General features: G+C 61.7%; 2 protein-coding genes across 6 annotated transcripts in view; both read right to left on the bottom strand.

The window, feature by feature from the left end:
- Positions 1 to 23,427, bottom strand: part of LOC144950172 (unconventional myosin-VIIa-like) — a 129,048-nt gene extending 105,621 nt beyond the window's left edge. For 3 of the 5 annotated variants that reach the window (XR_013640350.1, XM_078880244.1, XM_078880242.1), the window contains exons 1-6: positions 19,769 to 19,893; positions 16,226 to 16,361; positions 13,361 to 13,467; positions 5,706 to 5,759; positions 4,295 to 4,432; positions 1,003 to 1,161 (exon numbers count right to left, since the gene is read on the bottom strand). Coding sequence is in view for 4 of the 5 variants with exons in the window: in XM_078880244.1 (XP_078736370.1) it covers positions 1,003 to 1,161; positions 4,295 to 4,432; positions 5,706 to 5,759; positions 13,361 to 13,467; positions 16,226 to 16,361; positions 19,769 to 19,831 (657 nt within the window). In the remaining variant the exon portion in view is untranslated. Of the gene's footprint in view, positions 1 to 1,002; positions 1,162 to 4,294; positions 4,433 to 5,705; positions 5,760 to 13,360; positions 13,468 to 16,225; positions 16,362 to 19,768; positions 19,980 to 23,322 lie in introns of those variants that run through there. The other 2 variants (XM_078880246.1, XM_078880245.1) reach the window with 2 other exon arrangements.
- LOC144950143 (unconventional myosin-VIIa-like) overlaps positions 23,319 to 24,468 on the bottom strand; it is a 75,061-nt gene continuing 73,911 nt past the window's right edge. Inside the window, exons 15-16 of the mRNA XM_078880204.1 lie at positions 24,153 to 24,186; positions 23,319 to 23,406 (exon numbers count right to left, since the gene is read on the bottom strand). Of these exons, the coding sequence (XP_078736330.1) occupies positions 23,319 to 23,406; positions 24,153 to 24,186 (122 nt within the window). The remainder of the gene's footprint in view (positions 23,407 to 24,152; positions 24,187 to 24,468) is intronic.

The raw sequence follows: 24,468 nt of genomic DNA, 5'->3' as shown, positions 1-24,468 counted from the left end.
AGGTGGACACACGCACACACACACGCACGCACAGGGAGGTGGACACACGCGCGCACACAAACACACACACACAGAGACACACACAGATTGACACACAGACACACACACAGACAGACACACAGACACATACACACACACAGACACACACAGACACACACACAGACACACACACACAGATACACACACACACAAAGACACACAGACACATGCACACACATACACACAGACACACACAGACACACAGATACACACACACGCACACACAGACACACACACACACAGACACACACACACACACAGACACATGCACACACAGACACACACACACACACATACACACACAGACACAGACACACACAGACACACAGATACACACACACACACAGACATACACACACAGACACACACACACACACAGACACACACACACAGACACACACACAGACACACAAAGACACACACAGACACACACACACATAGACACACACACAAACACATGCACACACAGACACACAGACACACACACACACACAGACACACACACACACACAGACACACACAGACACACAGATACACACACACACACACAGACACACACACAGACACACACACACACAGACACACACACACACAGACACACACAGACACACACAGACACACACACAAACACATGCACACACAGACACACAGACACACACACACGCACACACAGACACACACACACACACAGACACACACAGACACACACACAGATACACACACACACAAAGACACACAGACACATGCACACCCATACACACAGACACACACACATACACACACAGACACAGACACACACAGACACACAGATACACACACACACACACAGACACACACACACACAGACACACACACAGACACACACACACACACACAGACACACACAGACACACACAGACACACACAGACACACACACAAACACATGCACACACAGACACACAGACACGCACACACGCACACACCTGCTTGTATGCGGGCTTGATGCCGGGCAGCAGCACACGGTAACGCTCCACAAACTCGACGAAGGAGTAGCGGATGGGGTAGCCCGCACGGCGGATCCGGATCGTCTCCATCATCCCCGAGTAGCGCAGCTGGCGCACGCACAGCTCCCGGTCGAAGAGCTGCGCCCGCAGGGGTGAGAAGAGACACGGGGGTGGGGGGGGGGGAGAGAGACGCGGATCGGAGAGACACGGAGGAGAGACAGGGGAGAGACACGGGAGAGGTGAGAGAGACACCAGTGAGAGACGCTGAGAGGAGAGACGCGGAGGAGAGACACAGGAAAGACAGGGGAGAGGTGAGACAGGGGAGAGACACGGGAGAGGTGAGAGAGACACTGGGGAGAGACGCGGATTGGAGAGACACGGAGGAGAGACACGGGAGAGGTGAGAGAGACACTGGGGAGAGACGCGGATTGGAGAGACGTGGAGGAGAGACACGGGAGAGGTGAGAGAGACACCAGGGAGAGACACGGAGGTGAGACAACGGGGAGAGACGCCAGGGAGAGACACGGAGCAGAGGGACACGGAGTGAGCGAGCGAGCGAGTGAGAGGAGCGGCGGGGAGTGGAGCGGGGCGGGAGGGTGCGGCAGGAAGTCCACGCCACAACCTCGCAGGGGACAGCGTGGGGATTGTGTCGCGCTCCGGGATTGTGTCGCGCACGCACGTGTGTGTGAGTGTCGTGTGTGTGAGTGTCGTGTGTGTGAGTGTCGTGTGTGTGAGTGTCGTGTGTGTGAGTGTCGTGTGTGTGAGTGTCGTGTGTGTGAGTGTCGTGTGTGTGAGTGTCGTGTGTGTGAGTGTCGTGTGTGTGAGTGTCGTGTGTGTGAGTGTCGTGTGTGTGAGTGTCGTGTGTGTGAGTGTCGTGTGTGTGAGTGTCGTGTGTGTGAGTGTCGTGTGTGTGAGTGTCGTGTGTGTGAGTGTCGTGTGTGTGAGTGTCGTGTGTGTGAGTGTCGTGTGTGTGAGTGTCGTGTGTGTGAGTGTCGTGTGTGTGAGTGTCGTGTGTGTGAGTGTCGTGTGTGTGAGTGTCGTGTGTGTGAGTGTCGTGTGTGTGAGTGTCGTGTGTGTGAGTGTCGTGTGTGTGAGTGTCGTGTGTGTGAGTGTCGTGTGTGTGAGTGTCGTGTGTGTGAGTGTCGTGTGTGTGAGTGTCGTGTGTGTGAGTGTCGTGTGTGTGAGTGTCGTGTGTGTAAGTGTCGTGTGTGTGAGTGTCGTGTGTGTGAGTGTCGTGTGTGTGAGTGTCGTGTGTGTGATTCATATCTGTGTGTCATGTGTGTGTGTCACGTGTGAGTGTCATGTGTGTGTGGTATATGTGTGTGATTGATGTCTGTGTGTCACGTGTGTGTGTGTGTCGTGTGTGTTGTATGCGTGTCGTGTACGTGTATGTGTGCGTATGTGCATATGTGTGTGTATGCATGTGTGTGCGTGTACGTACGTGTGTGTTTATGTGCGTGTGTTTATGTTTGTGTATGTGCGTGTGTGTCAATGTATGTGCAACAACTACAGGGGCATCTCACGTATAAGTATGCCGGGAAAGGTCCTGGCAAGGATTATTCAACATTGCCTTGCCAGGCACACTGAGGAGAGGCTTGCGGAGCCCCAATGTGGTTTCAGGAAAGGGCGGTCCTGCACAGATGCCATAGTTTCTGCTCGTCTGCTACAGTAGAGGTGTAGGGAATTCCAACAAGACCTACATCTCTGCTTTACTAACCTAATCAAGGCCTATGCTACCATCAGTAGGTCTGGGCTCTGGGTTGTTCTTCGTGCTTTCGGAGTCCCTGACCCTCTGCTCACGATCATTAAGGACCTTCATGATGGTGAGCGGGCCCGGGTAAAACTACGTGGCCGGGAGTCAGAGCCATTCCCTGTTCACCTTGGGGTGCGACAGGGATGTCCTCTGGCTCCCACATTATTTTGACCACGTAGTTCGTGAAGCCTTCAATGGCTGTACCGGAGGAATTTCCATCTGGTACAGATACAATGGGAGGCTGATCAATGCCCGAGTGCGGTCAAGGGATGGCTCCCTATTGGTCAACCACGTTATGTATGCCGATGATCTGGTGATTTATGCTCACTCAGAGGAGGAGTTGGAGACGCTGCTGCTGAGACTGGAGCTTGCCACTAAGAGGTGGGGCCTTACCATCAGCCCCACCAAAACTAAGCACCTGCCTGGGTATTTGGTGGTGCCATCAAACACACCACCCCCTCAACTCCCCATTGGTGATGAGGCAGTTGTGGAGAGAGTGGAGAGTTTCCCATATCTGGGCAGTGTGCACATGACCGACTCCGTTCTGACCGGAGAGGTCTCACTCCGAATCAGTCGAGCGGAATTATATTTTCATCGGCTGCGTAACGCTGTGTGGAAGCTACCTGGTCTGTTGCTCCGCACGAAGCTTCAGGTCTTCTCGGCCACAGTCATGCCCTCCCTTCTCTACTCTTGCGAAACATGGACCCCTCTTAATGGAGCATCTTCGCCGGTTAGAAACATTTAGGCTGGCCTGCCTACGATCCATCCTGAGTTTAACCAGGCTGGATTTTTTTTAGCTCACAATTCCTTGAAAGATCTGGACACAATCCCATCGGTGAGCTCCTCCGGCAGGCAAGGATGCATTGGCTGGGTCATGTAGCCCGCATGCCCAGCCGCCGCATGCCTAAACAGCTTTTGTTTGGCCGGATAGAGGGGGCAAAACGGGCGCGGCACGGGCTAGAGAGATGGAGTGACATGGTACAGGGGGATGTGGAGCTGAGTGGACTTGCCGATGACTGGTACCAGCGGTGTCAAGATCGGACGCTGCTACCAGCAACAACGGAGGGCGGAGGAGCGACGCTCACAACAACGAGCAGAGCGCCGGGTGCCTAAAGCACAGCAAGTTGACACAGTAGGGGGCACAGGTGGTGCATCGGCCAGTCATCTCGGTCATCTCAGTCTTTCGACCCATGACACCTGAATCTGCCCATGACCTCCTGCCAGCAGGTGTTCTACACTTCACGTAGCCGTAACGTGCACATAGCCTGGCACAAGCGCCGTGGTGACAAATGGCGGTTGTTGTTGTGTATGTGTGTGCGTGTATGTGTGTGCGTATGTGTGTTTATGTGTGTGTATGTGTGTGTGAGCATGTGTGTATGTACGTGTGTGTATGTGCGTGTATGTGTGTGTATGTGCGTGTATGTGTGTGTATGTGCGTGTGAGCGTGTGTGCGTGTGTGTGTATGTGCGTGTGAGCGTGTGTGTGTGCGTGTGCGGGTGTGTGCGTGTGTGAGTTCACCATGGGCTTCTTGAACTCGTTGGGCTTGATGCAGCGCACGAAGAACGGCTGGCAGCCGCTCAGCGTCTTCATGAGCTGCTCCAGCGAGCGCTTGAACTGCGTGCTCAGCGTGGGGGAGCGCTTGCGTGTCTCGGCGCCCTGGGGGGCACGGAGGGGGGGGGGCCCCGGGAGACGGAGATAGTGCGGAGACAGTGAGCTACTACGGGGGGAGCCGCGCGCTGGCACCGCTCTGGAACCACTTCAGCATCAAACCCGAACCACATTCCCCATCGCACCCATCGTTACATCACCACCATCATCATCACATCTCCCTAATCACCAATATTCACGATATGACCTCACCATGCACTTCCCACCCCATCGTGCAAACTCACACAGCACCGCACACTCCCCACCACACACACTGTACACACCACACACACCACACACACCACACACACCACACACACACCACACACACCGCACACACCGCACACACCACACACACCACACACACACCACACACACCGCACACACCGCACACACCACACACACACACCACACACACCACACACACCGCACACACCACACACACATACACACACCACACACACACCACACACACCACACACACCACGCATCACACACACACCACACACACACCGCACACACATCGCACACACATCGCACACACACCGCACACATCATACACACACCACACACACCACACGCACATCACACACACTCCACATCACACACACACCACACACACACCACACACACACCACACACACACCACACACCACGAACCACACACACCACACACACCATACACACCACACACACCAAACACCACCCACACCACACACCACACCACAGACACACTACACACACACCACACACCACGCATCACACCACACCACACACCACACACACACCACACACCACGCATCACACCACACCACACACCACGCATCACACCACACCACACACCACACACACACCACGCATCACACCACACACCACGCATCACACCACACCACACACCACACACACACCACACACCACGCATCACACCACACCACGCATCACACCACACCACACACACACCACACACACACCACACACATACACCACACACACACCACACACACCACACACACCACACACACACCACACACACCACACACACACCACACAGACACACCACACACACACCACACACCACACATCACACTACACCACACACACACCACGCATCACACCACACACACACCACACACACACACCACACACACACCACACACACCACACACACACCACACACACCACACACACATCACACACACCACACACACACCACACACACATACACCACACACACACCACACACACACACCACACACCACCCCACACACCACCCCAGTCCTACCTTGGGGGGGCGCGTGTAAGAGCCGGACATTGTGCCCGTGTAGCCGCACAGAAACTACGCGGAGACCGCAGGGAGCAGGCGGGAGGGGAGGGGGTAGAGAGAGGTGAGCAAAGAGTGGGGGCAGGGGGGACGCACGAGGGGGGGCAGGGAGTGGGGGGGCAGAGAGGGGGCAAGGAGGGGGGGCAGGTGTGGGGGGGGGCAAGGAGGGGGGGGGGCAGGGGTGGGGGGGAGAGGTCCGTGAAGTGGGGGGGGGCTCCTCCATGTGCAGGCAGGGGGCGAGAAGCGCGGCACGCCGTTAGAACCACCACGACACCACCACGACACCACCACCACCACCACGACACCACCGCCACGACACCACCGCCACGACACCACCACCACCACCACCACCACGACACAAACCACCACCACCACGACACCACCACCACCGCCACGACACCACCACCACCACAACACCACCACCACCACCGCCACCACCACCACCACTGCCACCACCACCACGGCACCACCACCACCACCACCGCCACCACCACCACGACACCACCACCACCACCACGACACCACCACCACCGCCACCACCGCCACGACACCACCACCACCACGACAACACCACCACCGCCACCACCACCACGACACCACCACCACCACGACACCACCACCACCACCACGACACCACCACCACCACCACGACACCACCACCACCGCCACCACCACCACGACATCACCACCACCACCACGACACCACCACCACCGCCACCACCACCACGACACCACCACCACCACCACGACACCACCACTACCACCACCGCCACCACCGCCACGACACCACCACCACCACGACACCACCACCGCCACCACCGCCACCACCACCACGACACCACCACCACCACCACCACGACACCACTACCACCACCACCACCACCGCCACCACCACCACGACACCACCACCACCACGACACCACCACCACCACCACCGCCACCACCACCACCGCCACCACCACCACGACACCACCACCACCACGACACCACCACCACCACCACCACCGCCACCACCGCCACGACACCACCACCACCACCACGACACCACCACCACCACCGCCACCACCACCGCCACCACCACCACGACACCACCACCACCACCACGACACCACCACCACCACCACGACACCACCACCACCACCACGACACCACCACCACCACCACCGCCACCACCACCACGACACCACCACCACGACACCACCACCACCACCGCCACCACCACCACGACACCACCACCACCACCACGACACCACCACCACCGCCACCGCCACCACCGCCACGACACCACCACCACCACCACCACCGCCACCACCACCACGACCACCACCACGACACCACCACCACCGCCACCACCACCACCGCCACCACCACCACGACGCCACCACCACCACCACGACACCACCACCACCACCACCGCCACCACCACCACGACACCACCACCACGACACCACCACCACCACCGCCACCACCGCCACGACACCACCACCACCACCACCACGACACCACCACCGCCACCACCACCACGACACCACCACCACCACCACTACCACGACACCACCACCACCACGACACCACCACCACCACGACACCACCACCACCGCCACCACCACCACGACACCACCACCACCACGACACCACCACCACCACCGCCACCACCACCACGACACCACCACCACCACCACCACGACACCACTACCACCACCACCACCACGACACCACCACCACCACCACCGCCACCACCACCACGACACCACCACCACCACCACGACACCACCACCACCACCACCGCCACCACCACCACGACACCACCACCACCACCACCACGACACCACTACCACCACCACCACGACACCACCACCACCACCACCACGACACCACCACCACCACCGCCACCACCACCACGACACCACCACCACCACGACACCACCACCACCACCGCCACCACCACCACGACACCACCACCACCACCGCCACCACCGCCACGACACCACCACCACCACCACCACGACACCACCACCACCACCGCCACCACCACCACGACACCACCACCACCACGACACCACCACCACCACCACGACACCACCACCACCACCACGACACCACCACCACGACACCACCACCACCACCACGACACCACCACCACGACACCACCACCGCCACCACCACCACGACACCACCACCACCACCACCACGACACCACCACCACCGCCACCACCGCCACGACACCACCACCACCGCCACCACCACCGCCACCACCACCACGACACCACCACCACCACCACCACGACACCACCACCACCACGACACCACCACCACCACGACACCACCACCACCGCCACGACACCATCACCACCACCACACCACCACCACCACCACCACCACGACACCACCACCACCGCCACCACCACCACCGCCACCACCACCACGACACCACCACCACCACCACCACGACACCACCACCACCGCCACCACCACCACGACACCACCACCACGACACCACCACCACCGCCACCACCGCCACGACACCACCACCACCACCACGACACCACCACCGCCACCACCACCACGACACCACCACCACCACCACCACGACACCACCACCACCACGACACCACCACCACCACGACACCACCACCACCACCGCCACCACCACCACGACACCACCACCACCACCACCACCACGACACCACCACCACCACCACCGCCACCACCGCCACGACACCACCACCACCACCACGACACCACCACCACCACCGCCACCACCACCACGACACCACCACCACCACGACACCACCACCACCACCACGACACCACCACCACCACCACGACACCACCACCACCACGACACCACCACCACCACCACGACACCACCACCACGACACCACCACCGCCACCACCACCACGACACCACCACCACCACCACCACGACACCACCACCACCGCCACCACCGCCACGACACCACCACCACCGCCACCACCACCGCCACCACCACCACGACACCACCACCACCACCACCACCACGACACCACCACCACCACCACCACCACGACACCACCACCACCACGACACCACCACCACCACGACACCACCACCACCGCCACGACACCATCACCACCACCACACCACCACCACCACCACCACCACGACACCACCACCACCGCCACCACCACCACCGCCACCACCACCACGACACCACCACCACCACCACCACGACACCACCACCACCGCCACCACCACCACGACACCACCACCACGACACCACCACCACCACCACCGCCACCACCGCCACGACACCACCACCACCACCACGACACCACCACCGCCACCACCACCACGACACCACCACCACCACGACACCACCACCACCACGACACCACCACCACCGCCACCACCACCACCGCCACCACCACCACGACACCACCACCACCACCACGACACCACCACCACCACCGCCACCACCGCCACCACCGCCACGACACCACCACCACCACGACACCACCACCACCGCCACCACCACCACGACACCACCACCACCACCACCGTCACCACCACCATGACACCACCACCACCACCACCACGACACCACGACCACCACGACACCACCACCACCACCACGACACCACCACCACCACCACCGCCACCACCACCACGACACCACCACCACCACCACGACACCACCACCACCACCGCCACCACCACCACGACACCACCACCACCACCACCACGACACCACCACCACCGCCACCACCGCCACGACACCACCACCACCACGACACCACCACCACCACCACCGCCACCACCACCACGACACCACCACCACCACCACCACGACACCACCACCACCACCACGACACCACCACCACTACCACCACCACGACACCACCACCACCACCGCCACCACCACCACGACACCACCACCACCACACCACCACCACCACCACCGCCACCACCACCACGACACCAACACCACCACCACCACCACGACACCACCACCACCACCGCCACCACCACCACGACACCACCACCACCACCACCACGACACCACCACCACCGCCACCGCCACCACCGCCACGACACCACCACCACCACCACGACACCACCACCACCACCACCGCCACCACCACCACGACACCACCACCACCACCACGACACCACCACCACCACCACCACCGCCACGACACCACCACCACCACCACGACACCACCACCACCACCACCACCGCCACCACCACCATGACACCACCACCACCACGACACCACCACCACCACCACGACACCACCACCACCACCACCACGACACCACCACCACCACCACCGCCACCACCACCACGACACCACCACCACCACCACGACACCACCACCGCCACCGCCACCACCACCACGACACCACCACCACCACCACCACGACACCACCACCACCGCCACCACCGCCACGACACCACCACCACGACACCACCACCACCACCACCGCCACCACCAACACGACACCACCACCACCACCACGACACCACCACCACCACCACGACACCACCACCACTACCACCACCACGACACCACCACCACCACCACCGCCACCACCACCACGACACCACCACCACCACGACACCACCACCACCACCACCGCCACCACCACCACGACACCACCACCACCACCACGACACCACCACCACCACCGCCACCACCACCACGACACCACCACCACCACCACGACACCACCACCACCACCGCCACGACACCACCACCACCACCACGACACCACCACCACCACCGCCACCACCACCACGACACCACCACCACGACACCACCACCACCACCACGACACCACCACCACTACCACCACCACGACACCACCACCACCACCACCGCCACCACCACCACGACACCACCACGACACCACCACCGCCACCACCACCGCCACCACCACCACGACACCACCACCACCACCACGACACCACCACCACCACCACCGCCACCACCGCCACGACACCACCACCACCACCACGACACCACCACCACCGCCACCACCACCACGACACCACCACCACCACCACGACACCACCACCACGACACCACCACCACCACCACGACACCACCACCACCACCACCGCCACCACCACCACGACACCACCACCACCACGACACCACCACCACCACCGCCACCACCACCACGACACCACCACCACCACGACACCACCACCACCACCACCGCCACCACCGCCACGACACCACCACCACCACGACACCACCACCACCACCGCCACCACCACCACGACACCACCACCACCACCACCACGACACCACCACCACCACCACGACACCACCACCACCACCACAACACCACCACCACGACACCACCACCACCACGACACCACCACGACACCACCACCACCACGACACCACCACCACCACCACGACACCACCACGACACCACCACAACACCACCACCACCACCACCGCCACGACACCACCACGACACCACCACGACACCACCACCACCACCGCCACGACACCACCACGACACCACCACCACCACCGCCACGACACCACCACCACCACCACCACGACACCACCACCACCACCACCGCCACGACACCACCACCACCACCACCGCCACGACACCACCACGACACCACCACGACACCACCACCGCCACCACCACCGCCACGACACCACCACAACACCACCACCACCACCACCGCCACGACACCACCACGACACCACCACCACCACCGCCACGACACCACCACGACACCACCACCACCACCGCCACGACACCACCACGACACCACCACCACCACCGCCACGACACCACCACCACCACCACGACACCACCACCACGACACCACTACAACACCACCACGACACCACCGCCACCGCGACACCACCGCTACCACCACGACACCACCACGACACCACCGCCACCACCACCGCCACCACCACCACCGCCACCACCACGACACCACCACACTGCCCAGGTATGGGAAACTCTCCACTCTCTCCACTACTGCCCCATCACCAATTGGGAGTTTTGCGGGTGGAGTGTCCGATGGTACAAAATACCCTGGCAGGTGCTTAGTTTTGGTGGGGTTGATGGTAAGGCCCCACCTCTTAGTGCCAAGCTCCAGGTTCAGCAGCAGCACCTCCAACCCCTCCTCTGAGTGAGCATCGATCACCAGATCATCAGCATACGTAACATGGTTGACCAATAGGGAGCCATCCTTCGACCACACCCGGGCATCGATCAGCCTCCCATTGTATCTGTACCAGATGGAGATTCCTCCGGTACAGCCATGGAACTATTTGGTCGAAAAATAAGTTAAATAATGTACGTGCCAGAGGACATCCCTGTCACACCCCAAGGTGAACAGGGATTGGCTCTGACTCCCTGCCATGGAGCTTTATCCGGGCCCGCCCACCATCATGAATATCCTTAATAATTGTGAGCAGAGAATCAGGGACTCCGAAAGCATGAAGAGAAACCCAGAGCCCTGGCCTGTTGATGGTATCATAGGCCTTGACCAGGTCAATAAGGCAGAGATATAGGTCCTGTTGGAATTCCCTACACCTCTGCAAGATCAGACGGACACGAAGTATGGCATCTGTGCAGGACTGCCCTGGCCTGAAACCACATTGGGGCTCCTGGCAAGGCGATGTTGAATAATCCTTGCCAGGATCTTTCCCGGCACATTGAGAAGGAAAATTTCCCTGTGGTTGTTACAGTCTGTGCGGTCCTCCCGTTTTAAAGGGGGAGCCCACCAGGGCATCCTTCCAATCCTGCGGAACCCGTCCAGTGGTCCAGACTGTTGTTATGATGTCATGTAGGGCAGTCTGTGCACAAACGCCACCCTCCCTCAGCATTTCGCTTGGGAGATCATCTCTGCCCAGCGCTTTTCCTGTTGTGAGACTCTGTATTACCTTCCGTACCACCACCACCGCCACTCGACGTGACCACCCCAGCAGAGACCCCAGTGGGGGCTGAGTGGGGGGCCAAGGTACAGGGGGGGGGGTACAGGTGGCTCTGCCTGGCCAAGGCCCCTGGAGCGGCAGCACCGTGGCCCAGCGCGTTGGGACACGCTGCGGTCACCTGCACACTGCCTTGCATGTGCGTGTCCTGCACGCGTGTCCCCTAACCGTGTACACACACACGCGTGTGCGTGCGCGTGCATGCGAGCGTGCGTGGCTCTTCCGGTGAGCCTTCGACACTTGACGTGGCGTCACAGTGCACCTGGCCTGGCATAGTCGCCGTAGAGACGTCATCATCACTTCGTCGTGGATGGCGGGTCTTGGCATTGGCGTGCACGGGGAGCGCAATGGCGAGTGCTTTGCACTACGAACGTGGCCACCCGAGTTCGATTCCCGCTCGTGGCCAACACCAGTGGCAATTATCCGAACCGGTCCTGGACCTCCCCTAGGTAGACTCAGTCTCAAATGAGTACCTGGTGTGACGTGTAAACATCGTCACTAGGGAGACGAAGGCGGCCGGGCGTGGTGCTGGCCACCCACCCCGTCCTGTGCCATGCCAGCCTTCATAAGTGCTACTCGCTAACAGCACTTGCCCCAACAGTCTAAGGTCACACGGATCTTTGTCTTTGCGTGCGCGCGTGCGCGTGCAGTACCATGGCGACGTCGGGCTGGAAGATCTGCTTGATGAACTTGTTACGCGAGGAGTGCACCAGCTGGATGATGTCTCCGTGCAGCGTGTCGCGGTTCTTCTCCAGGAAGCCTGCGGGACAACACACTCAGTGCCCCCCACCTCGCTCACCGCCCCCCCCCCCACGTCACTCGCCGCCCCCCCCCCACCCCCACGTCACTCATCGCCCCCCCCCCACCCCCACGTCACTCACCGCCCCCCCCCACGTCACTGACCGCCCCCCCCCCACGTCACTCACCGCCCCCCCCCACGTCACTCACCGCCCCCCCCCACCCCCACGTCACTCATCGCCCCCCCCCACCCCCACGTCACTCACCGCCCCCCCCCACGTCACTGACCGCCCCCCCCCCACGTCACTCACCGCCCCCCCCCACGTCACTCACCGCCCCCCCCCCACGTTACTCACCGCCCCCCCCCCACGTCACTCACCGCCCCCCAGGTCGCTCACCGCCACATTTTCTCAACACGACAACGATGACAAAGATCCCCCATATAAACCTTGACTTAAAGCTTTCGTGGCTGCAGGAATACATCTTCTTTGGGTCTTTCGGTAAAGTCACGTAGATAGGTTCAAAGAAAATAAGAAAAACTACGACGTTTCAATCACAACGCAAGTGGTTGCTTGTGTTGCGATCGAAACGGTCGCCTTTGTTTCCCCAGTGGCGATGTTTGCCAACCGCACCAGATTCTCATTTGAGGTTGAGTCGGCCTAGGGGAGGCCCAGGACCGCTTCAGATAATCGTCACTGGTGTTGGCCGCGAGTGGGAATCGAACTTGGCTTCGTAGCGTGGCGTGCTAACCGCTACGCCACCGCTTCCCACTTGGCCACACACAACAACAACAACAACCGCCATTCGCCACTAAGTGGCGGTGACGTCACCACGACGCTTGTGCCAGGCTATGTGCACTTGAAGGCAACGTGAAGTGTTGAACGCCCGCTGGCAGGAGGTCACGGGACAGACCCAAGTGCCATGGATCTGCTGACTGAGATGACTGGCCGATGCACCACCTGTGCCCCCTACTGTGCCCACTTACTGTGCTTTAGCCACCCGGCGCTCTGCTCATTGTTATGAGTGATGCTCCTCCGCCCTCCGTTGTTGCTGGAGGGCGACTGCCTCCAACTGCCCAGCAGCAGCGTCCTTCACGAGCCTCCTCCACAGAGGCCGATTTTGACACCGCTGGTACCAGTCATTGGCAGGGGGGGTCCCCCTTGCATCACTCCGTCTCTTCTCTAGCCCGTGCTGTGCCCGTTTATCTCCCTCTATCCAGTCAAACAAAAGCTGTTTAGGCATGCAGTGGCTGGGCATGCGGGCTACATGACCAAGCGAACGCTGCCTTGCCTGCCGGAGGAGCTCACTGATGGGAATGTGTCCAGATCTTTCAAGAATTTGTGAGCTCAAAAAATCCAGCCTGGCTAAACCCAGGATGGATCATAGGCAGGCCAGCCGAAATATTTTTAACCGGTGAAGATGTTCCATTCAGGGGTTGCACGTTTCGCAAGCATAGCGAAGGGAGGGCATGATCGTGGCCGAGAAGACCCAAAGCTTCGTGTGGAGTGACAGACCAGGTAGCTTCCATACAGCGTTACACAGTCGATGAAAAGATAATGCCGCTCGGCTGATTTGGTGTGAGACCTCTGTTGTCAAACCGGAGCCGGTCATGAGCACACTCCTCAGGTATGGAAATCTCTCCACAACTGCCCCATCACCAATTGGGAGTTGTGGGGGTAGAGTGTTTAATGGCACAAAATACCCAGGCAGGTGCTTAGTTTTGGTGGGGGCTTATAGTAAGGCCCCACCTCTTAGTGGCACACTCCCGGTTCAGCAGCAGTGCCTCCAACTCCACTGAGTGAGCAGCAACCACCAGATCATCGGTATACGTAACGTGGTTGACCAATAGGAAGCTATCCCTTGACCGCACCTGGGCATCAATCAGCCTCCCATTGTATCTGTACCAGATGGAAATTCCTCCGGTACAGCCATGGAAGACATTACGAACTACGTGGCTGAAATAGATATTAAATAATGTGGGAGCTAAAAGACATCTCTGTCGCACCCCAAGGTGAACTGGGAATGTCTCTGCCTGCCGGCCACGTAGTTGTAGCCGGGCCCGCTCACCACCATGAAGGTCCTGAATGATCGTGAGCAGAGAGTCAGGGACTCCGAAATCACGAAGAACAACCCAAAGCCCAGGCCTACTGATGGTATCATAGGCCTTGACCAGGTCAATAAAGCACAGCGATAGGTACTATTAGAATTCCCTACACATCTGATGTAGCAGACAGACAGAAAATATGGTATCTGTGCAGGACCACCCTGGCCTGAAACCACATTGGAGCTCCGCAAGCCTCTCCTCAGTGTGCCTGGCAAGGCGACGTTGAATAATCCTTGCCAGGACCTTTCCCGGCACACTGAGGAGTGAGATGCCCCTGTAGTTGTTACAGTCTGTGCGGTCCCCCTTCTTAAAGAGAGGGACCACCAGGGCACCCTTCCAATCCTGCGGAACCCGTTCAGTGGTCCAGACTTGTTATGATGTCATATTGGGCAGTCTGCAGACAAACGCCACCCTCCCTCAGCATTTCGCTTTGGAGATCATCTCTCCCCGGTGCTTTTCCTGGACTCAGACTCTGGATCGCCTTCTGTACTTCCTCAACAGATGGCACCTCAGCCAGCCACTCACAGGGGGCGACTACTTCTTCCAATATGGCCAAAAACACACGCACACGTCCACAAGCGTGCGTGCCGGTGCGTGCCGGTGCCTGCCGGTGCGTGCCGGTGCGTGCCGGTGCGTGCCGGTGCGTGCCGGTGCGTGCCGGTGCGTGCGTCCTCACCGCGCGCCTCGTAGAAGACGACGCCGGCGAAGTGGTTGAGGCCGAACTGGGAGTCGTGGGCGTTGCGTGGAGGGATGTAGTTGGCGTTGAGCTTGTGCTGTGCGTTCAGCTTGTGCAGCATCGTGGTGTCCGTGCCCTGCGGGCGCCACACACATCACCCCCGCCGCCATCATCACGTCCAGCGCCATCAACATCATAACCATCGGCACCGTCACCGCCGCCATCATCGCGAATGCCACAGACATCACCACCACTGCCATCATCGCCACTATCACGTGCAGCGTCATGGCCACCGACATCACCATCATTACCGTCACCACCGTCAACGCCATGGCCATCGGCATCACCATCATTACCATCATTACCGTCACCACCGTCAACGCCATGGCGATCGGCATCACCATCATTACCATCATTACCGTCACCACCGTCAACGCCATGGCCATCGGCATCACCATCATTACCATCATTACCGTCACCACCGTCAGTGCCATGGCCATCGGCATCACCATTACAGGCACCACCGATATATATACACCATCGTCATCATTACCATTATCACCTGAAACATCATCATCACCACCGCCATCACCACCATCACCACCATCACCACCATCACCGCCGTGACTGCCATCACTGCCATCACCATCGTGGGCAGGGGCCAGCGGTGGTCCTCCATAAAGAACGTCACGGAGCCGCAGGTTGCCGACCCCTGACCAGGGCAACATCGCCGCCACGGTGGCTGAGAGATCTCCCTCGCCTGGTGTGCAAGGGGCCGTGGGTTGTGGTCCCGACCCTGGCGCCTGCTGCTGCTGCTGCTGCATATTTGAGTTTGCGTGCTGTTCTCTCTCTCTCTCTCCCCGTGGTCGCGTGGATTTTTCTCTGGGTCCGCCAGTATTTGGCTCCTTTAAATGTCCACGTGATGACAAGCCACTTCGCTGAGCTCTCATTTGTGACCAAGTCGCTTCTGAAAAAGAGCTGCATAGTTCAGTGGGCATTGCCTGGTAAAATAATATTGTAGTCGTGGAAGAAGAAAGACCCGTGTAAGGGGATATCACAGGGCGCACGTGATGATGATGATGATGAGCCACTTCGTTGAGATATAATTTGTGGCCAGGTAACTTCTGAAAAAGAGCGATACAGCTCAGTGGGCTTTTATAAACTAACATAGTTTAGTTTAAAGTTCAATACCACCATCACCCATCATGCAAACCATCACCGACACAATCATCGGCAACAATAATGCTGGCGATGATGGTGGTGGTGGTGGTGGTGATGGTGGTGGTGCATCTTCCGAAGTGGTTCTGTGTGGGAGCACGAGGGAGGGCTCGGTGTTGTGACACCCAACACCCTCCCCGCTCTCTCACGGCCACACCACAGCACACAACACAACACACAACACCACGCAACACCACACCACAACACAACACACAACACCACACCACACAACACCACACCACATCACACAACACAACACACAACACCACACCACACAACACCACACCACATCACACAACACAACACCACACAACACCACAACACACAACACAACACCACAACACCACACCACACACACCACACAACACAACACCACACCACACAACACACACCACACCACACACACACCACACACCACCACACCACACAACACCATACCACACACCACACCACACACCACACTACACCACACCACACCACACAACACCACAACACACACACCACACCACACAACACCACACAACACCACAACAGACAACACCACACAACACCACACCACACAACACAACACCACACCACACCACACACCACACCACACACACCACACACCACCACACCACACCACACAACACCATACCACACACCACACCACACTACACTACACCACACCACACCACACAACACCACAACACACACACCACACCACACAACACCACAACAGACAACACCACACAACACCACACCACACCACACCACACAACACAACACCACACACCACACTACACCACACACCACACCACACACACCACACCACACACCACACACACCACACAACACACACCACACCACACATCACACCACACAACACAACACCACACACCACACTACACCACACACACCACACCCCACACACACCACACCACACAACACACACCACACCACACAACATCACACCACACCACACCACACACACCACACACACCACACCACACCACACAACATCACACACACCACACCACACCACACCACACACACCACACCACACCACACAACACAACACCACACTACACCACACCAGACCACACCACAAACGCCACCTCTAAAACATTCATGTGTGTGACCCACCCTCCCTGCTCCCCATGACAATGGAGAGGGGCCGGAGGTGGGTGGGTGGGGGGCCGGGTCGGAGGGAGGCTGGGGGGCTGGGAGGGAGGGGGGCTGGAGGGCTGGGGGCTTGGGGGAGGGAGGGGGCCCAGTGGAGCGCTGGGGGTGTCTACGCGTGGAGGGGACACGGCCGCCGTGTGGACGGGTGGATCATGCGCCCGCCCGTCCATCACATCGCCCGTCCCGTCTCCAGCGACGCTGGTCGCGACCCACGCTGTGCGGCGTTTGAGAGAAGTTCGTGGTGTGACAGGACGACCCGCATCTCACACAGAGACAGAGAGAGACAGGGAGGGAGGGTCCCCCTTGCACCGGCACACCCTGGCGGCTCGCCCGCCGCGTTGGCTCAAGCGAGCCCGACCCCGCTGCTCACGAGACACCGCATCTCGGAACCGGCTCAGAGATTCGCTTGCGTCGAGCCCATGCCGCTGATGAGCCGGGACTGCCCGGAAGGAAGGCCGTGCGGCCGACGGGATGAGGCGTCGCGTCTGCTGGGAAGGTGCTCGGAGGGAGCTCGGCCTCACGAGTCACATGCGGCCACGGGCCACGTGAACGGGAGTGGAGAGGCCACGGCATGCGGCCCCACGGCATGCGGCCCCACGGCATGCGGCCCCACGGCATGCGGCCCCACGGCATGCGGCCCCACGGCATGCGGCCCCACGGCATGCGGCCCCACGGCATGCGGCCCCACGGCATGCGGCCCAACGGCATGCGGCCCGCAGGCTGTGGCCCGCAGGCTGTGGCCCGCAGGCTGTGGCCCGCAGGCTGTGGCCCGCGATACGCAGGTTGGAAACCCCATACCGCCGTTACCGTGCCGACACGGGCGACTAAACTAAATTTTTTAAATGTTTACCGCGACCTGGCTATGACAAATGATAGCCCAACGAAGTGGATAATAATCATCAGCACGTGGAAATGTATAGGAGCACTCTGAACGCGCGCGGTGATATTGATTTTAAACGTGGAGGAGAGAGAGAGAGAGAGACACCGCAAACTCCAAATATACAGCAGCAGCAGCAGCAGGCATCATCAGGCTCCGGGATCGAACCCACGACCTCCTGTAGGCCAGGCGAGGTCGTTAACATCTCCCAGTCACCGTGGTGACGTTACCGCCCCCCCCCCCCCCCGTGCCCCCGCCCCGAGCCCCCCCCCCCCCCCCCCCACCTTGGGGAACTTGCTCTCCTCGTCGATGAGCGAGATGATGTTCATGGGCTTGAGGGCGATCATGTCGAGCGCGTCCTGGTTGTCGGAGAACTCGATGTGGCGCCAGCTGATGTCCTCCAGCTCGTACTCCTCCTGCTCCAGCTTGAAGACGTGGCGCACGAAGAACTGCTGCAGGTTCTCGTTCGCGAAGTTGATGCACAGCTGCTCGAAGCTGGGGGGCCGGGGGGGGGGGGGGGCAGAGTGGGGGGAGGAGAGTCAGTAACGATCACGTGTGCCCGGCGAGGGCGACGCGTTGAGGGTGACGCGGCGAGGGTGACGCGGCGAGGGTGACGCGGCGAGGGTGACGCGGCGAGGGTGACGCGGTGAGGGTGACGCGGTGAGGGTGACGCGGTGAGGGTGACGTGGTGAGGGTGACGCGGTGAGGGTGACGCGGCGAGGGTGACGCGGTGAGGAGGGTGACGCGGTGAGGGTGACGCGGTGAGGGTGACGCGGTGAGGGTGACGCGGTGAGGAGGGTGACGCGGTGAGGGTGACGCGGTGAGGGTGACGCGGTGAGGGTGACGCGGTGAGGAGGGTGACACGGTGAGGAGGGTGACACGGTGATGGTGACGCGGTGAGGAGGGTGACATGGTGAGGGTGACGCGGTGAGGGTGACGCGGTGAGGGTGACGCGGTGAGGAGGGTGACGCGGTGATGGTGACGCGGTGAGGGTGACGCGACGAGGGTGACGCGTTGATGGTGACGCGTTGAGGGTGACACGGTGAGGAGGGTGACGCGTTGAGGGTGACACGGTGAGGAGGGTGACGCGGTGAGGAGGGTGACGCGGTGAGGGTGACGCGGTGAGGGTGACGCGGTGAGGGTGACGCGGTGAGGAGGGTGACGCGGTGAGGGTGACGCGGTGAGGAGGGTGACACGGTGAGGGTGACGCGGTGAGGGTGACGCGGTGAGGGTGACGCGGTGAGGAGGGTGACGCGGTGAGGGTGACGCGGTGAGGGTGACGCGGTGAGGAGGGTGACGCGGTGAGGGTGACACGGTGAGGGTGACGCGGTGAGGGTGACGCGGTGAGGGTGACGCGGTGAGGGTGACGCGGTGAGGAGGGTGACGCGGTGAGGGTGACACGGTGAGGGTGACGCGGTGAGGGTGACGCGGTGAGGGTGACGCGGTGAGGGTGACGCGGTGAGGAGGGTGACGCGGTGAGGGTGACATGGTGAGGGTGACGCGGTGAGGGTGACGCGGTGAGGGTGACGCGGTGAGGGTGACGCGGCGAGGGTGACGCGGTGAGGGTGACGCGGCGAGGGTGACGCGGCGAGGGTGACGCGGTGAGGGTGACGCGGTGAGGGTGACGTGGTGAGGGTGACGCGGCGAGGGTGACGCGGCGAGGGTGACGCGGCGAGGGTGACGCGGCGAGGGTGACGCGGTGAGGGTGACGCGGTGAGGGTGACGCGGCGAGGGTGACGCGGCGAGGGTGACGCGGCGAGGGTGACGCGGTGAGGGTGACGCGGTGAGGGTGACGTGGTGAGGGTGACGTGGTGAGGAGGGTGACGCGGTGAGGGTGACGCGGCGAGGGTGACGCGGCGAGGGTGACGCGTTGAGGGTGACGCGGTGAGGGTGACGCGGTGAGGGTGACGCGGTGAGGGTGACGCGGTGAGGGTGACGCGGTGAGGGTGACGCGGTGAGGGTGACGCGGTGAGGGTGACGTGGTGAGGGTGACGCGGTGAGGGTGACACGGTGAGGGTGACACGGTGAGGGTGACGCGGTGAGGAGGGTGACGTGGTGAGGGTGACGCGTTGAGGGTGACACGGTGAGGGTGACGCGGTGAGGAGGGTGACGTGGTGAGGGTGACACGTTGAGGGTGACGCGGTGAGGGTGACACGGTGAGGAGGGTGACGCGTTGAGGGTGACGCGGTGAGGAGGGTGACGTGGTGAGGGTGACGCGTTGAGGGTGACGCGGTGAGGGTGACACGGTGAGGAGGGTGACGTGGTGAGGGTGACGCGGTGAGGGTGACACGGTGAGGAGGGTGACGCGTTGAGGGTGACGCGTTGAGGGTGACACGGTGAGGGTGACGCGGTGAGGGTGACGCGGTGAGGGTGACGCGGTGAGGGTGACGCGGTGAGGGTGACGCGGCGAGGGTGACGCGGCGAGGGTGATGCGGCGAGGGTGACGCGGCGAGGGTGACGCGGTGAGGGTGACGCGGTGAGGGTGACGCGGTAAGGGTGACGCGGTGAGGGTGACGCGGTGAGGGTGACGCGGTGAGGGTGACGCGGTGAGGGTGACGCGGTGAGGGTGACGCGGCGAGGGTGACGCGGCGAGGGTGACGCGTTGAGGGTGACGCGGTGAGGGTGACGTGGTGAGGGTGACGCGGTGAGGGTGACGCGGTGAGGGTGATGCGGTGAGGGTGACGCGGTGAGGAGGGTGACTCGGTGAGGGTGACGCGGTGAGGGTGACACGGTGAGGGTGACGCGGTGAGGGTGACGTGGTGAGGGTGACGCGGTGAGGGTGACACGGTGAGGGTGACGCGGTGAGGGTGACACGGTGAGGGTGACGCGGTGAGGAGGGTGACGTGGTGAGGGTGACGCGTTGAGGGTGACACGGTGAGGGTGACGCGGTGAGGAGGGTGACGTGGTGAGGGTGACACGTTGAGGGTGACGCGGTGAGGGTGACACGGTGAGGAGGGTGACGCGTTGAGGGTGACGCGGTGAGGAGGGTGACGTGGTGAGGGTGACGCGTTGAGGGTGACGCGGTGAGGGTGACACGGTGAGGAGGGTGACGTGGTGAGGGTGACGCGGTGAGGGTGACACGGTGAGGAGGGTGACGCGTTGAGGGTGACGCGTTGAGGGTGACGCGTTGAGGGTGACGCGGTGAGGGTGACGCGTTGAGGGTGACGCGGTGAGGAGGGTGACGCGGTGAGGGTGACGCGTTGAGGGTGATGCGGTGAGGGTGACACGGTGAGGGTGACGCGGTGAGGGTGACGCGGTGAGGGTGACGCGGTGAGGGTGACGCGGTGAGGGTGACGCGGTGAGGGTGACGCGGTGAGGAGGGTGACGCGTTGAGGGTGACGCGGTGAGGGTGACGCGTTGAGGGTGACGCGGTGAGGGTGACGCGGTGAGGGTGACGCGTTGAGGGTGACGCGGTGAGGGTGACGCGTTGAGGGTGACGCGGTGAGGGTGACGCGTTGAGGGTGACGCGGTGAGGAGGGTGACGCGTTGAGGGTGACGCGTTGAGGGTGACGCGGTGAGGGTGACGCGTTGAGGGTGACGCGGTGAGGGTGACGCGTTGAGGGTGACGCGGTGAGGAGGGTGACGCGGTGAGGGTGACACGTTGAGGGTGACACGGTGAGGGTGACACGGTGAGGGTGACGCGGTGAGGGTGACGCGGTGAGGGTGACGCGTTGAGGGTGACGCGGTGAGGAGGGTGACGCGGTGAGGGTGACGCGGTGAGGGTGACGCGGTGAGGAGGGTGACGCGGTGAGGGTGACGCGGTGAGGGTGACGCGGTGAGGAGGGTGACGCGGTGAGGAGGGTGACGTGGTGAGGCTGTCCACGTGAGCGCCATTCACCTGTTCACGTGGAAGTTCTCGAAGCCGAAGATGTCGAGCAGCCCGATGGAGCGTCGCGAGGCCTTGGGGTCCGGCTGGGGCGGCCTGCCACGGCGGGGCGCACGCACACAGACACAGCTCCACGGCGGGGCGCACACACACAGACACAGCTCCACGGCGGGGCGCACGCACACAGACACAGCTCCACGGCGGGGCGCACACACACAGACACAGCTCCACAGCGGGGCGCACGCACACAGACACAGCTCCACGGCGGGGCGCACGCACACAGACACAGCTCCACGGCGGGGCGCACACACACAGACACAGCTCCACGGCGGGGCGCACGCACACAGACACAGCTCCACGGCGGGGCGCACGCACACAGACACAGCTCCACGGCGGGGCGCACGCACACAGACACAGCTCCACGGCGAGGCGCACGCACACAGACACAGCTCCACGGCGGGGCGCACGCACACAGACACAGCTCCACGGCGGGGCGCACGCACACAGACACAGCTCCACGGCGAGGCGCACGCACACAGACACAGCTCCACGGCGGGGCGCACACACACAGACAAAGCTCCCCCGCGTAGCGCAACGCGGCCTGCCGAGGGGGCAAGTGCGGTGATAGCGAGGGGCACCCGTGAAGGCCGGCACGGCACGCCGGCTGGGCGCTCGCGTGGGTGGGCGGTCGACAGCGCCACGCCCGGCCGCCTTTGTTTCCCCAGCAACGCAAACAGCTACTCGTCTAAGTGTCGAGCTGGCCTAGGGACCTCGGTGGTCACCTTCCGGGTTCGGATAATCGCCACCGACGTGATGGGGCGCGAGCGGCGTGGTGCGCTAACCTGCTGCGCCACCGCTCCCCGTGCATGCGGCAAGCTGCAGGGGCGCGGTGAACACCCGCAGCTCACCCCCCCCTCACCCCCCCCCCTCACCCCCCCCCCTCACCCCCCCCCCCTCACCCCCCCCCTCACCCCCCCCCCTCACACCCCCCTCACCCCCCCCACCCCCCCCCTCACCCCCCCCCACACCCCCCCCCACACCCCCCCCCTCACACCCCCCTCACCCCCCCCTCACCCCCCCCTCACACCCCCCCCCTCACACCCCCCCCTCACACCCCCCCCCTCACACCCCCCCCTCACACCCCCCCCTCACACCCCC

This window comes from Lampetra fluviatilis, chromosome 56 (assembly GCF_964198595.1).
Source record: "Lampetra fluviatilis chromosome 56, kcLamFluv1.1, whole genome shotgun sequence".
Taxonomy (NCBI): Eukaryota; Metazoa; Chordata; class Hyperoartia; order Petromyzontiformes; family Petromyzontidae; genus Lampetra; species Lampetra fluviatilis.
The sequence above is the reverse complement of the archived record's forward strand: the minus strand, read 5'-3'. Positions and strand labels throughout refer to the sequence as shown.